A 16,332-nucleotide genomic window follows, 5' to 3' on the forward strand; every position below is an offset into this window, starting at 1 on the left:
TCAAGAAACTTATCATAATTTTAATCAGCATTTTCCCTTCCATTTAAAATCACAAACTTAGCTACTTAATCAAATGTCATGGTTAAGACACATCTACCTCCTTGGGAGAGAAATGAACAATGGCAGCTCAATTTGGCTTTGGATGGGTTTTAAAAATAGTCGAGTCTGTGAAGGCCATTAGATAAATGGCCTAGGAGAGCTTCAAAGAGGCCCCCCTGCGGGGGCTGCCAAACCTCTGCTGGGAAAGCAGAGACAGCCACCAGGTGAGAAGGCAGCAAGGCCAGGGCCGGTGGCTCTGGTGGTTCCAGGGCGGGGCTCCTCCCAGCAGGGACAACGGGCCAGAAGAACTTTCCACAGCAGGTGTATCTGAAAAGATTCCATCTGTACGCGCTGAACCTGGCAGGTGTGCAGGGTGTGTGTGTGTGTGTGTGTGTGTGTGTTTTGGGTGACACACACCCGCCCCCCCCAATTCCCAAGGGGAGAAGAACGAACAGGTCAGAAATGTGAGAGGTATCAAAGCGCAGGAAACCAGTTACACAAATGGCAAAACAGGGGCTGTGGTTTTATTGTTTCACGGTATGCAAAACATGACAATGATCTCTTTCATCAAGGGATAGAATGGAAACAAACAACATCAGAAGTGGGCACTCAACTTCGAGAGGGTTGGACTTGAGCTACCCTAGGAAGAGAAGAAATCGGCGTGCCTGGTCCCAGATCCTAATTTCCAGGCTGGGCAGGGCAGAGGTCACCGTGCCCCTGCAGAGACTGAAATGGCATGGATGTGGTCTTTGGGCTCTGACTACCCCCAGGGACTTCTCCCCTCTTGTCCCCACCTCAGTTTTCAGAAAACACTTCCTTCTTCTATCTTCTCAGCCCACGGACCGCCAGGGGACGTGGATACAATTCAAGGGGTCCTTAAACTTGGACCAGGAAAAATTGGCGTCTTTATTTTTGGTCACCCTAACAGAAATTCAGTGTTTCCCTTCATTATAAATGCAGGTAGCAGAACACAGCCGTAGGACGGCACCTGTGACCGGCAGACACCACACGGGCATTTCCATCTCCTATTACCACGGCTGCAGGTACGTCAAAGTATTGCTGCATATCTCGACATCAAAAGCGTGGCGATTCTGGGTCTGCAGATTGCTTATGAATGCATTATTAAAGGAGAACATGCATTGCTATTTTAGACATTTGTTTTATTACTCTTTTGATAATGCATTTCAACATAATTGGTTTCCTGATAATCCTGTGCTTTGTAGTCAATGCACTTGAAAGTGTTCTGAGAGGTCAGCCGGCGTCCACGAGGCTGGGGAAGGGGTTCCTGGAACAGACAGAGTCCGGACGCCCCCAGCCCACCTGTCCCCTCCCTCAAGGCTTATCTGGAGCAAGAAGGCCCTCCCCCGCCGCAATCCCGCTTGTCCCCGCTAGGTGGCAGCAGTGAGGGGCCTTTCCCTGCTGCTACCTGGGCCGCACGTGGTTCCAGGACCTTCCCGTCTCGCCTCCGGGATGGGATGGGCCCTCACACGCCCGGGCTCCAGGGGAGGATGACCCGACCCACAAGTGGCCAGGCCGGCAACGTGCTGGCCCACCCTGCTGGCCCCCAGACCAGCTCACAGACCCTAACAGTCACCTGGGGAGAGGCCTTCTCACTCCTCACAAAGCCCCCGCGGGGCAGGGACCATGGAACCGTCCCACAGATGGGGAAACTGAGGGTCAGACAGTGTGGCCAGGGCCCCACGGGGGTACGCAGTGGCCCGTGGCCTAGCCATGTCAGGCTGGCACTCTTGCAACCATGCTTCACTTACCTGGGGAAGCAGGTGTCCTGGTGCTCCTGCCTGGGCACAGTGGACCTGCCCCACACGTCCAGTGAGGAAAGGCCAGCCATGGTCCCCCAGCTCTGCCACCCACCAGCTGCCCCTCACCGGGAGGCCTCACTGCTCTCACCTGCGCTCGAGTGACTCCAGAGCTTACCTGGGTGAGGCACCTGTGCAGGGGGTCGTAGCCTCTTCCCCCGTCCCGGGACCTGGCTCCCCTGTTCACCCACGAGGCTGCACCAGCGGGACTCCCAAGCTCGGGCGCGCACTGCCCTCAGCCTGCAGCCCGGCAGCAGGGCTTTGTGTGGGTTTCTCAGGGAGTCGGCAGAGAATCCTAAATGTCACTTTCTGGGGGAAGGGTCCCCAGCCAGCGCCTTGGCTCCCTTACTCCTGCCTTGGGAATACAGCCTAACGGGGTGGGCAAGGAGGAGTCCTGGTTGGGGATGGGGGCGGGGACACGCTGGCGGAGAGTCTGGGAGCCGAGGCGCCTGGAACTTTCCAGTGACTCCGGAGCAAGGGCCAGGCCAGGCAGCTGCTGCGGTCGAGCAAGGAGGCTGCTGGCTGCTCAGCCCCGTGCTGTGGATAACCGGGGGGACACAGGCCGGCGCTGGGTTCGGGCAGAAGCGCTGAAGCTCAGGCCGGTACGCAAGGACTCCACCTGCTAGGGCCCGGGGCCCAGCAGAATCCCCTGCAGGCGACCGGGAGGAAACTTTTCGCGAAGCCCCTGCTCCATGCGGGCCGCCCCAGTCCTTCCTCAGGAACGTCCCCTCCCCAGACCCGCTTTCCGTCCACGGGACGCACCCATAACCGGGTCTGAACCCCGACCTGCTTCGCATGCCAGCCGGTTACCCTGGCAACACCAACCGGCGGTGCCCTGCGGTCCAATCGGAGCCTGCGGCCTCTCTCTAGCCTTTCCCAAGGTGGGGACACGGACGCGGCCAGGGATGGGGAAGGGGCGGACGGAGCCCCGCCTGCGGTGTCGCCCAGGCCAGGCACAGTCCCTCGCGGCGAGGCGGGGCGGCAAGAGGGAGCCAGAGCCGGCCGGGGGCTCGGCTCCGGTTCGAGGGGCGGGGAAGGCGGGTGACGTGAGCCGGGCCGGGCGGGCGGAGTTGGGACCGACTCGGAGAGGCGGGGGCGAGCGCGCGGAGCGGCAGACGCGAGGAGGGAGGCGGCCGAGCAGCGCGGGCGGCTCTGCGGCGGGCGCGGTGGGCGCGGGCGGCGGGGCCCCGGGATCCCCGCGCGCCTCCTCGGCGCGGCGCCGCCGCCGCGCGTCCCCACGCCCCGCGCTCCACGGCGCCCTCGCCCCGCGCGCTTCCCGTGCCCGCCTCCCGCCAGCCTCCGGGCCGCAGCCGTCTGCGGAGTGAGCGCTCAGACGGAGCCCCCGGCAACTTGAGCTACGCCAATCCGCGGCAGAGCCCCCTGATCCGGCGGCGCGCCGAGGGGACCCTCGTCCGCACGCGTCGCCGTCGCCCAAAGCCCCAGGCAGCGCCGCCCCCTCGGCGCGGAGCTCCGGCTGGGGGCAAGAGCCGCGCGCCGCGAGACACGCACCGTGCTCGGCGGCGGCGCCGGCCTCCCTCCTCGCCGCCCCGGAGGGCGAAGCCGCGGCTCCTCAGACTCCAGCCGCGCGGCGACAGCGCCAGAACACGCCCCACCTCGCGCCGCCTTCGCTGTGTCGCCCCCGGAGGGGGCCGCGAGCCCTGCGCCCCGGCCGAAGGATGTGCGCCCCCGCGGGCCGCCCCGCCTGAGCCATGCGCCCCAACGGCGGCGGCGCGCCGGCCGGCATGGAGCCCCGCGCGGCCGCGCTCTGACTCGCTGTGCGCCCCGCGGCCGGCGGGCGGCGGGCGGCGGCGGACCGAGAGCCGGAGACCAGCGCCGCGGGACGGAAGCGAGCGGGCGCGGGCGCCGCGCAGATGGCCGGGGCGAGCCAGGTCTGAGGCCCCGCTCCCCGAAACGTGACCATGTGGATTCAACAGCTTTTAGGACTCAGGTGAGCAACCCGGCCAGCGCCGGGGCGTGGGGGTGCGTGGGTGCCGGCTGCACTGGAGCGGCGCTTTCCTCAGCGTGGCGAATACAGGGCCCCCTCCTTGCTTCCCGGGAGCCGCCAGCGGGGTGCTCCGGGAGTCGGGTTGGGGCGCTCGCCGGGAGCCGGGGCGCGGAGCGCGGCGGCCTCGCAGGGAGCGGCCGGTTCTCTGGGCTCCGCGCGTCTGGGGTCCGGGCAGCGGCGCCCGCCCCAGCAACCTAGGCAGTGGGGCCGGCCGGGCGCGCCCGCAGCTCCAGTCGCCAACAGCGCAGTGTCCTGGCCGGTCGCCCCGGCGCGCCTCCTCCCGGGGCCCGGAGCGAGGCACGGGCCGCTGGGCGCGGCGGGCGCGGGGGCCGGGGCTGCCGAGGAAAGCCACAGCTCCCGGCTGCCAGCGAGAGCTTTGCAGGCGGAGTTAGAGGAAATCAGAACCAAACAGCCACTCCAGCCGCCCTTCCCCTTTCTCATGCCCCGGGGCTGAACAGGGGCCTCCCAAGCTCCCAGCTGCTGATCCAGCTGTTTGTGGGTGACCTCAGGGCCGGCGGGGCGCGCACAGCTGGCGGGCAGCTGGGGCGGGAGAGCCAGGGCTCTGGGGGGGGCGCGGGCAGGCACCCCCTTCCAAACATACGCACACACACTCGCCGGCGCGCCCCACCGCTTTTTCGTGTGGCGAACTCCAGGGCCAGCTGGAACGGGGGTTTGAGCCGGGAACCCGTGGTGGGGGGTGTCCAGAAAGACCCTTCTCGGCAAACTTTGCCCAGTCGCTGTGGCACTTGGGCTTCTCCAGCTCCTGCTTTGGGTGGGTTGGGCCCACGCGAGCACAGTTGTTCTTTTGAGGAGCAGGCTGCCTCGGAGCCTGTGAGGGGTCTGCGCGGAGCTGGTGCGTTTGGGTCCCGGCTTGGACCGAGAGCCAAGAGGACATAGGTGGAGGCGGAGGAAGCGGCGTGCGGTTCTCGAGTTTGCCCACTGGGATGCACTGCGCTCCCGCGTTGGGGAGCCGGAGGCGCTGGTAGTTGCTAGAGCAAGCTGCCTGGGCCGCCCCCACCCCGAGACAAAGCTGGGGGAGCCAGGCGAAGGGAGGATGAAGTGCGTGTGTCCTGATTTTGAGAAATCTGAAGGGGCCAGGGGGATGCCAAGCGTTTTCTGGCTACCTTTGAATGATGGGCTGATGCTGCACGCAGGGGTGACTGCCGTTTAGCGCATCTAGGGAAAATTGTCAGAGGTTATTACTGGCATCCCTTCTCCCAGTGGCCGGGCTCGTTTGCCGCTGTGGGCTGTAAGAGGTTAACCGTGGAGCCATTGTGTTGGGTGCTGGGTACTGACTGGGCTGACTCGCTGCGCTTGCCCCGCTTGCCCCGCTTGCCCCGGCTAGATAAGGTTTGGGCTCTGACCGTTCTGGGATGTGGGCAAAACGGAGCGAGCACAGCCTTGTAGGGACGACCCGGATCCAGGTCCCCATGGTTGCTGTCCACCATTCTGCCCGGACAGCTCTCAGCAAGACCTCCCAGGCCTTGCGAATGACCAGACAGGTCTCCACCCCAGCCATCGTCCTGCCTTGCGCTCCTAGATGCCTCCTGAGCTGCCATCTGCCACTTGATCCCTGATGGCAACTTACTTGAACAGACATTATTTCTTTTTTTGCTTGCTAAGTTGCTGGCTTAGAAGATTAAGTAAGACATTTTGATAAAGGGAGAGGAGAGCAAAGATCATGGAAAGCAACCTCTCTTTGGATCCAAAATTCACTAAAATAACTGCTCTAAAAGCATGCCTAAGTAAAACCTTGGGATTTTGCTCTAGGGAATAGTTCTGTTGGTGATTTTGAAGGTTGACCTTTTGTTTTCTCCCCTCGATGTTAGCACAGGAGGTTTTTCGGCGAGTGTGCCTTTAAGGACCAGCTGTCACCTATTTGGGAAGAGCTAGGTCTGTGAGTGCTGTCTCCTGGCCAGAAGAAGGAGGACTGTGCCCAGAGGGTCTGGGTGGTTTTGCATCACAATGGGCACTTGGGGACTGAGAGCCCAGGGGTTGCTTGCTCAAGATCTAGAAAAAGCACTTTTCCCTTCAAGATAGCTCTTCACCTTTGCTCGCAAGCCACTCTGGGCTCTCCGATGAGCACTGCCCCTCTTGCTGCCAGGCTCAGAGCCCGGTCAGGACAGGTGACACTGAGCTTCCAGCCCGGGTGGCAGAAGGCCGCACTTGCTCCGCCAGGGCAGAGGCTTTAACTCAGTGTAGCTCCGGCTCCGGAGATCATGTCCCGCTTGGTTGTTTGCTTCTGCATTAGAACAGAGCCTTCTTTTTCAGGAGGTAGAAACAGATTGAGTGTTATTAGCTGCTTTTATGACTTTTGGGTGGTTGTACCCAAGCTCCAAAGACACTCTCCATCGGCTCAGAGCAAGGCAGCCCTTGAAGGAGACCCAGTGGCTTGCGGCTCTGTCAGAGCTGGCGGTGGGGGGGTTGCTTGCTCAACCAGCCGCCACCTGAGCTCAGGGTTTGGCTGCCTAGTGCGAGTGGCCTCTGGGGTGGCAGCCGGCCGAGGCTGTGGCTCGCTCCCGGGCTGGGAGCGGCCACCCAAGGCATTTGCGACTGTGATCCGGATCCCGGGCCCTGGCCCTCGGGGTCATTCCATCTGTCCCCCCACTCCGAGGCTCCCCTGCCTCTCTGCCTGGGAGGCCCTGGCTGTGCGTGATGACATGATCCACAGTCCCTCCAGCCCTCCCGTGCGCGCTGTGCCGTGTCTGGGCCTCGCAGCGGGCATGTGTTGGGTTGGCTGCCACCGTCCCCACTGTGAAGTCCCCCGGGCAGCTGGGGCTGTGAAGCTGAGCTGAGTGGCCGAAGTCAAACGCCCTGTCCACAGACATTGCACTCCCAGGGAATCCAGGTTCCTGCTGACTTCCAGCTGCCGCCACCAACTTGATTGCAACTGGAACCCACCTAGTGTCAGCGGGGAAAATAATGCTGGGCTAGATCACAGATTTAGGAGGCAGCCCAAACCCTTGGGCAGCACTGGTCCGTCCCCCTCCCGTCCTGCTCGCCCCCACCTTGGGGATCAGCTGTTTGAGTGGGGGTGGGGAGGGAATAGGCTCCTCCCAGTCTGGCCCGGCTGTTTGTTTATTTTAATCACCTGCTGCCTTTTCTTGTGTGCGCTGGAGAGAGGAGCAGAGCAAGGCACCCGAGGGACTGAGATAGCTCCATGCCTCCCTGAGCTCTCTGGACCCCAGGAGACAGAACGGCTCTCTTCCCCCAGTGTACGCACCTGCATCTTCCTGGCCCGGGTCTCCGGAGGGACGACTGCGCCCCATCCCAGCCTAGTCTGCCCCAGCCCCTCTGACCCGGACACAAACACGGCGTTGGGCAGATGTGGCTCCGCGTGCTCCTGGGCCCTGCATTCCATGGGCTTTCTGTGCGAGAACCGCAGGGTACCCGGAGCGTGACCCTGGGTCATGACAAATTGGGTAAACGCAAAACCCCGACCCGACCCACAAAGAGCGGAGCCTTCCAGAGCCCAGGGGCTCCTCTCTGGGGTTATGTAAGAGTCATCTGTTTTAAATACGTAGTTGCCAAGTTTGCTTCAAAGGGTTACAAGTCAGTAGAGACCAAACTGATGTAAAGATTAGCTGGGAAAGCCAAATATATCCTTGATCTAGATTTCATGTTTGAAGTCTGGCTTGAGAGGGTTTCTCCTGCCTGAAGCCATCCAGGCCCGGGGAGGAGGCCAGGCCAGGGGCTCTCTCGGGCCGGAGCGGACGGCGCAGGTGCGGGTCGCTGCTCTGCCTGCCTCCTCGACCCCTTGCAGGAATTCAGAGGGGCTGGTTAGTCACGAGGCCGTGAGTGGGGAGTGGTGGTTACATAACTCAGATTAACTCTCAGTTAATCTGCCTTGGAGAGAGAGTGAGCAGCAGTGTGCCCATGCCAGAGCTCCGGGGACCCTTGGGGACGCCCCTGAGTCCCCCAGCCCATCTGCCTCAGGGCTGGGATGGGATCTGGTGCCAGAAGGAGTGCTGGCTGCTCCAGGCCCTCATCGGGGCCACGCTCTGTACCCCAGCCGCGGCCCACCAGGAGTGGCGGGTGCTTCCTCCGTGCCAGGTCCCTGAAGCCCTTTCCAGAGGACTGTGGTGAGGACTTCCCTGCTGCTGTTGGTGGCCGAGCAGCAGCTGCCCGCCTGTCTCCCAGCAGGCCCCGGGCCAGGCGGGAGTTAACTGGGATGCCCGGGAGCAAGGAGGTGGCTTGGCTGTGCTGAGCTCCTGCCTTGAGTCTCTTTGCAAAGGGCCCCGGAGGTGGCGAGAGGCCAGAACCCCACCGTTTGCCTGTGGGACCTTCGGAGTCGATGAATATCTCCACGTGACCTACAGAGACCCAGGGTGGAGGGCAGCGTGTCTGAAGTCACGTGTTCGCAAGGAGCAGTTTCCTGGGGCTGCACCAGTGGGGACCAGGTGGGTAGGGCTTGGGCCTGTGTCTGCATCTGCGGCCAACGTGTGCACGCAGCAAAGGGGTGTTCCTTATTGCTTCATCCACCCGCTCCCCCCCAAACAGAGGTGGTCGCAGCAGCGCTGGGTTCACCTGGGCTTCGGGTCATGTCACCTGAGCCTTCCCAGGTCTGCCTGACCTGCACTTGGCTCCTGCTGATCTGGCCCTTCCTCTCGGGTGCCCACCCCTCCGCCTCCCCGCCTCTGCCACCCCCGGGGCAGTTACCTGGGCAGTGCGGCTCCCGGGGCTTCACTCCCTGCCCTCCCCACGGGGGTGGTGTCACACTGCTCCTGAACCCCATCTGCCTGCGACCTCAAGGGCTGCTGGGGAGGGGGGCAGCGGGGACTTGTACCTGGCCTCCGGGACTCAGGGGGCTTGCCGGCCAGGGCTGCTGGGGAGCGCGCCTGCGGGCTCCTGTTTTGCACTGGAGAAGAGCCCTCCGTCTGAGAGTCCCCTGGGGCAGGGACTGTGTCTCATCCTTCACCCTCCCTTGATGGGAGAGCCTGGTGCACAGTAGGCGTTCAGGAAATGTCTGTGGGTGGACGAACGCGTCTGCATGGCAGAGTGCCCCTCGTTTGTCAAGTCTTGCCCTTGTGCCCGCTGCTCCCGAATTCCACGCTGAGCTCCGGGGAAGGGTTTCCAGCCTTAGGCTTAGGCCCTGCCGCAGATAGATACTACTTCTTCAGCCTGGCTTACTGGTGCTTAGGATTCCACCATTACAGACTCATTCCTTTGGCTGGCTTGAGGATTTTTTCACAGTCGGAATGCAGATGTGCTTAGCAAAGACGAGTCCATTGAGCTCTTTTGGTCATCATCAGTTCACTGCGAGGGAGAGCATAAGATTTTTAACTGGGGAGGAAGGGCGGGTGTAACTGGGAGACCGTGAAGGAGGCGCAGGTCTCGCAGTGGAGGCCGGGGAGGCAGGTGCCGCCAGGGGAACTTGGGGACTTGGGGGCAGGGGTGGGCTTGGCAGCGAGGGCAAACTTCATGGCTATGCAGTTGGGGTGAGGTCCCCTCTTGCCCTCAGCTTTCTCGGGGACTGGAACCGTTTATTTGCCTACTAGGGAGTAGTTACTTAGAGGCAGGGCCAGTTCATTTGAAAGAGCAGTTTCTGGTGGGTCTATAAGTCCCTGGGTGGGGGAGGATGCTGGAGAGCTAGTCCAGTGAGCTGTGACAAGCGCACAGCCCGTGATCCCCTGCTCCTGTCCCAGACGCGAGCAGCAGAGTGTGCAGTACCTGGGTGAACAGACTGCTGTCACTGTCCTCTGCAGCGTGGGGAGCAGCAAGCCTCCACCTCTGTGTTCGCTCCTGTCTCGGTTCCCGAGCGCCCAGCAGGGGGTGCCTGCCCGTGAGCAGGTGCCGTTGCAGACCCAGGAACGAGGGGGTTTCTGCCCGCAAAGGCTTCCAACGCAGTCCAAGAATGGGGGGGGGGGGCGTGGAGGGTGCTGGTGCTCAGGGGTAAAAATGCTCTTATGAGGGTGGAGTCCAGCACCGTCCAGGAGAAAGAAGAAACAACCACATCTGCATTTTTAAAATTTCCAGGAGCCACGTATGAAAACAAAAGTAGGTGAAATTTGTTTTTGTGATACATTTAGTTTAACGCAATCTATCCAAAGTATGATCATTTCAGCAGTCAATACTAAATAGCGTTAATGAGTATTACTTTTACGTTGCCACTCTACTAAGCCTTTGAAATCAGGTGCGTAATGTATTCTCGGACCACATCTCCATCTGGACTAGCCACATTTTTGAGTGCTCAGTTGCCTAGTGAAACTAGTGGCCATTATATCAGACACTTGCTCAGTGTGAACGTTTCCCATTAGAAACTTGGAAGTGAGAAAAGTAATTTCCTTGGGGCCAGTCACGCCCCAAACCAGTGTCTGCCTTTAGAATGTCACTGTTGCTCCCTTAAAATGCATAGAGGTGCCAAGGTGAGCCAGCCACCCCCCCCCACCCCCCACCCCCCCACCCCCGCTCAACAGGTGACGTTTGCTGAGCACCAGCTCTGTGCCTGGGCCGCGCCGTGCCAGAGGTAGGGCAGAGATGAGGCAGTGGCTGCTGCCTGCAGGTGCCCACGGTCTGGAGAGAGGGGGCTGGCTGTGCGAGCTGGCGTTTGCACCTGCCGGGTGCCTCCCACACCAGTTTGTAAGGTAGCGCTTTGAGGACCCAAGGAGGCCGGGTCAGAGGTCTGGTCACTTGTCACCGAGGACCACAGGCTTTCTGAGGTTAGGGCAGTGGGGTCAGTGGATGAGGTGGTGAGACCAGCAACTCACAGAGCACTTTTCCTTGCTAGAGTGGAAAGGCCAAGGGAAAAACTAAAAGCATACGATCATATCAGTTGAGGTAGAAAATGCATTTGATAAAATTCAACATATATCCATGACAAGAGCTCTCTCAGTAAAGTAGGAATAGAGGCGTGCTTTTCTCAATTTGATGAGGAACATGTATACAACTAATACTAATTAGTATTTGTTATTAATTTGCATAATGAATATTAATGGCGAGAAACTGGATGTTTTTCTGCCCAGATCAGGAACAAGTGAAGGATGTCCACTCCTACCACTCTTATTATGTAACACTGTGGGGGAAGTTCTAGCCAGTACAATGCAGGAAGGAAAGGAAATAGAAGGCATATGGAAAGGAAGAACTATAACTGCCCATAGTTGCAGATGATATGGTTATCTTCATAGAAAATACCATGTCATCTATTAAAAAAAAAAAAACACCTCCTAGAGCTTATAAGTTCATAAGATCACAGAAGATGAGATAAATACACAAATACCAACTACATTTTTATCTGCTAGCAATGAACATACAGACACTGACATTAAAAATGCAATGCTGTTGACAGTTGCTCACAAAATGAAATATTAGGTGTAGAAAACATGCTATGTTGACAACTTGTGTGCAGAGAACGAACGACACAATGTCGGCGAAAGAAATCTCAGAAGACATAAATAGATGGAGAGGCATACAGTGTTCATGGATTGGGAGACTCAGCATTAAAGATTACAGATCTTTATTCAGGTTGTCAATTCTTCTCAAATTGATACGGAGGTTTAACACGATCCTTTGCAAACCAGCAAGAGTTTTGTACATATAGATAAGATTATTCTAAAATGTATATGTACCGGCAAAAGAACTAGAATAGATTCATTATGTAGCTGCAGTAACCAAGATTGTACAGTATCAGCAGAGGAATTGATGAATCGGAACCGATAATTCAGGACTGGATTCCCACAAACATGCCCAGCTGCTTTGTGACGGAGCTGCAGACTCGGTGGAGGGGAGGCGGCCTTTTCACAAAGAGGCGCTGGAGCAGCAAGACAGCCACAGCCAAGAAAAGGAAAGAGGAAAAGAGCCTAAATTTAAGTCCCACACATTATTTAAAAATTAACTCGAAATGGGCTAAGCAGAGAGGTTTTAGACTTTATGCCAAGAGCACCATGCATAAAAGGAAAAATTAATGAATTGGACCTTATCAAAATTTAAAGATTTTCTCTCTGAAAGCCTCTTTTCAGAGGTTGAAAAGATCTACAGAGTGGGAGATGATATTTACGAACCATGCATCTGACAGAAGATTGATGTCTAGAATATATAAAGAACTCTCAAAAATCAACAGTCGGAACGTCAGACAATTCAATCAGAAAATAGGTGGAAGAGGCCGGGCGCGGTGGCTCACGCCTGTAGTCCTAGCACTCTGGGAGGCCGAGGCGGGAGGACTGTTTGAGCTCAGGAGTTGGAGACCAGCCTGAGCAAGAGAGAAACCCCATCTCTCTATATATATTAAAAAAAAAAAAAAAAAAAAACAGAAAGAAATTAGGCAAACAACTAAAAATAGGAAAAATTAGCCGGGCATGGTGGCGCGTGCTTGTAGTCCCAGCTACTAGGGAGGCTGAGGCAGGAGGATCACTTGAGCCCAGGAGTTTGAGGTTGCTGTGAGCTAGGCTGATGCCACAGCACTCTAGCTGGGCAACAGAGTGAGACTCTGTCTCAAAAAAAAGAAAAAGAAAAAAGAAAGAAAGGAAAAAAGAAAATAGGTGGAGGGCATGAAGGGACATTTCACCAAAGAGGATATTTAGATGGGAAAGATGTTCAATATCACTGATCATTAGAGAAATGCACATTTAAAAACACAGTGAGATGTCCCTACCCACCTATCAGAATGGCTAAAATAAAAAAAAATGTTGACACCACCAAGTGCTGGCATGGATGTGGAGAAACTGGATGGCTCATATGTTGCTGATGGGAAGGTAAAATATTACTGCCACTCCGAAAATCAGTTTAGCAGTCTCTTAAGAAATTAAACATGCAAGTGCTATACAATTGAGCATTTCACTTCTTGGTATTTATGCCAGAGAAATTAAGCCTTATTTTCACACATCCATGTTCATAGCGGCTTTGTTTATAATAGTCCCAAACTGGAAACAATGCAGAGATCCTCCAGTGGGTGAATGGGCAGACTGCACTGGTTTACCTGTGCCTGGAATAGAACCACGGTGCTCCCAGCACCTGCCCGCATCTCCGGGGAACTGTGCGGAGTGACGAAGAGCCAATTCCAAAAGGTTACATACCATGGGATGGTCCCAGGGCGTTGAGTTGAAATGACAAGTCATAGAAATGGAGAACTGATGAGCAGTTGCCGGGGTTACAGAGAGGGAGGGGCAAGAAGGGAAGTGGGCGTGGCTATAGAAGGGCACTGTGGGGTCTCTGTGGGGGTGGGGTCTTTTCTGTCTTGAGGGTCCCCACAGCTGCATCCTGGTCATGTTGTTGCACTGTAGTTTTGCAAGATGTCACCACTAGGGGGGACTGGGTAAAGGGTCTGCAGGGTCTCTGTGTATCACATCTTAACGGTGCTACAGTTAAAATAAAAAGTTCAATTAAGAAAACAAAGTAACATTCTCTACTTACCTGTCAGAGAGTCACACCTCGCTGACTGTCTGTCCGGTGCACGTGTGTGTGTGCATTTAGCTTCTCTGGGGACGTGTGTTTGTATTTCAGGGCAGTCGCAGGTGCTGTGGACAAGGTAAATTGGTAAACGATTGCTTTATGGAACGTGCTGCGTTGTGTGTCTGCCTCAGTTTGCAGAAGGCAAACGCAGTAGCACGTGAGCGTGAGGCGTCGCTGATGCTACGGGGCCCATCACCAGTGACAGTGATAAACGACCTGCTGCATAATTACTGGAGGAGAAGATCTGTCCAGATCCTTACGTGAATTAGGTCAGCTCTGAAAATAGAGCAGCCTTTTTGGGGTCAGCCCCACTTTCCTACCCTGGCTCGTAAGGTGGCTTCCAGACCACGCTCTGAGGATCGCAGGCCAAGTGCGAACAGTTGGTCTCTTGTTTCTAGATCAGGGGAGCAGGAGCCTCAGCCTGTGAGGGCGGACGTCAGTGCCTGGCTTCCCTCTTATCACCTGGTTTTGGGCTTTCTGGTGGAACTGTTGGGGTGCGTGTGTGTGGAGGGGTGCTCGATCCACGCTTGGTGAGTGGAGTTGGCCACACGGTGGGGAGCTCTGCCTTGGACCTGGCTGTGAGCTTCTCAGATCCCACCACCTGCACCTGTTACGTCCTCTTCCCTTTCACATCCAGACGGGAGTCTCCTTCTAGGTCTTTCCGTAGCCCAGCTTTGTGCTAAGTGATCCAGCTGCGCTAAACGAGCCAACCGGTCTACACTGGTGCGGGGATGGGCCGCTCCCATTTTCCACAGGAGGAAGCCGAAGCCCAGAGAGGTTAAGCGATTTGCCCAAGGTCACACAGGCAGCTCATGAGAGAGCTGGGATTTGAACCTGGGATTCTTGGACCCCGGGGTCCACCTGTGCTCTTTCCAGCATCCCCTGCAGCTTTTGGCTTCTCTATCAAATCGACTTCCCACTCCCTTTATTAAGTTACATGTTGCCCTTTTGGGAATAAAAACAAAACAAAATTAAAAATATATATATATAAAACGAGAAGGACCCAGCTGCTGCGATGTCAAGTCAGCACTTTATGGATTTAGCCCTTGTGTTCAGCTGACTCTGAAATCACAAGTCTCTCTGGCACCCACAGTGGTAAGTAAAAGGTTTACGGTCAAAACGAGAGAGCATTTCGCTGCGAAGAATTAATGAAATGTCATGGGGAGATGAAGACATCTCTATGACACAGATACTGCTATTCAATCTATTTAATAATTAAAAATAAATATGCCATCGAATCCAAGGAGGCCCCCTTTGAGAGCTCTGATGGGAATCAAGCTGCAGAAATCAGCGAATGGTCACACTGAGAAAGCTGAGTCTGGCATAGGAAAATCTGGGTAAACGGGGGGCTGCCCTCTGTGTTTCCATTTGGAGGCGTGTTTTGGGGGCACAATCTGCATGCCGTAACGCTCACCCGCTTTGAGTGTACATTCAGTGACTTTCAGTAAATCAACCCAGTTGTGCAGCCGTCACCACGGTCCAGTTCCAGCCACTTGCGTCCCCCTGGAATTAACTGTTCACACGCAGTCGCATTCCTACCCCAGCCTCAGGCCACCGCTGAGCGGATCTTGTCCCAGCAGGTTTGCCCGTCCCGGGCTGTCTCTGCAAACAGAAGCGTGCCGTGTGCAGCCTTCCTCGTCTGGTTTCCCTCGCTAGGTGTCCTGCCCCCGAGGTCTGTCCACACGGTGGCACGTTACTGTCACTGCATCCCCTTTTCACTCCTGACTAGCATTCTGGTGTTTGGACATTCGCGCTTTGCTTATCCGCTCACTCGGTGCACGTGTGGGTTGCTTGCACTTTGGCGCTGAGATGAACGTGCCGCTGTGCGTGTTTGCACGCAAGTCTTTGTGGGGACATTGCGTTCCTCTCTCTCGCCCCCCACTGTGCTCTGCAGCCACAGACGTGGGTGCTTTGGGGTCCCAGGAGGCCCCTGCGGTGCTGCTGGCCGGCTGGGCGGTGCCGGGGCCAGGCGTCCCTGCTCCTGGGACTGGCTTTGCATTTGCTCCTTCCCTCTGCTCCGAGGAGAAGAGCTCCCTACTTCCGGGCCACTGTTCACCTGCCCATTTCTCATCCAGTAAATGCTCACGGAGTGGCAAGTGAGCTCCACCGCGGGGCCGCGTCTTGGGGAGATGCAGAGAACAAATTCTCCACTCTGCCTTGGTGCAGAGGTGCATTGTGGGGGGGGGCATATTGGCTCATCAGCAGGACTCCCAGGCTGTCGGATGCCCACAGGGAAGGGGGGAGGAGGGGAGGGTTGGCAGGTGGTCTATGGAAGGACCCAGACTTCTCCCCCTTGCACGTGGGTACCGTGGACCTCAGGGTGGACCTCGGGGTGCTTCCAGGGAAAAGAAAGCAGAGAGCCGAGCTTCCTTCCGGGGACAGCAGGGCCACCTGGGGACCCCACCCTTATGAAGCACCTTCTGGTAGGGCTGCAGGGCATCGTTTCATGCGAAAGAGGCCACGCCAGGGTCGGAGCACGGGACAGAGCTCGTGGAAAGCGTCCGGAACGCACAGGCTCATGCTGGCCCGTGGACATTGCAGCTCACGGAAGGTCCCTCCTCGGCCGGGTCGTGTGTGTTCTTCCAGGATGGGGACTGCTCCGGTGGAGCAGGGACTTCGAGGAACCTGCTTTCACAAAAGGAAAACACGAAGGGAACGTTTACCATCCTGGGGGGAGGCAGCTAATCCACCGGCCGTCGGAGTGCCTGCGTTCCGGGCCGAGGGCCAGGTGGAGGGTAGGCCCCCGGCGTCCTTCAGCTGATGCCAAGAGCAGGGACCCCTCAGACCGAGGGCCGGCGAGAGACCTCCGCTCTGATGGCCAACGCAGGCCTTGGCGGTTGCTTCCTCAGGTTCTGTGTTGAGAAGGATTCTGAGTTCCTTGAATTTGGAGAGGGGAAGGAGGCTGCAGACGGTCCGCCCTGTCCGCAGTGGACGCGGAATGGGAGATCGGTCACCCTGGCGCCGCGGAGCCCCTCGCTCCCCAGGAGGACCGCGTGCCGGGCTCGCCTGGCGTCCCGGGGTGAGCATGGCACGGAGGCACACGTGTCAGCGAACAGCTGCGTGGCCCTGCCTATGTTCTCGGCACTA

At 57.5% G+C, this 16,332-nt stretch overlaps 1 protein-coding gene and 1 long non-coding RNA gene across 2 annotated transcripts in view; one reads left to right on the forward strand and one right to left on the reverse strand.

The window, feature by feature from the left end:
• Positions 1 to 588: 588 nt before the first annotated feature.
• On the reverse strand, positions 589 to 2,092 carry LOC142876324 (uncharacterized). Its single transcript, XR_012923219.1, has 3 exons — positions 1,975 to 2,092; positions 1,809 to 1,853; positions 589 to 1,309 (listed from the first exon to the last, which is right to left on the reverse strand). It is a non-coding gene; the product is annotated as an uncharacterized LOC142876324 (long non-coding RNA).
• An 877-nt stretch (positions 2,093 to 2,969) lies between these two features.
• Positions 2,970 to 16,332, forward strand: part of AJAP1 (adherens junctions associated protein 1) — a 126,455-nt gene continuing 113,092 nt past the window's right edge. The window contains exon 1 of the mRNA XM_075993394.1: positions 2,970 to 3,804. Coding sequence (XP_075849509.1) covers positions 3,776 to 3,804 — 29 coding nt within the window. The 5' untranslated portion in view covers positions 2,970 to 3,775. The remainder of the gene's footprint in view (positions 3,805 to 16,332) is intronic.

This window comes from Microcebus murinus, chromosome 2 (assembly GCF_040939455.1).
Source record: "Microcebus murinus isolate Inina chromosome 2, M.murinus_Inina_mat1.0, whole genome shotgun sequence".
In the NCBI taxonomy this organism is placed as follows: Eukaryota; Metazoa; Chordata; class Mammalia; order Primates; family Cheirogaleidae; genus Microcebus; species Microcebus murinus.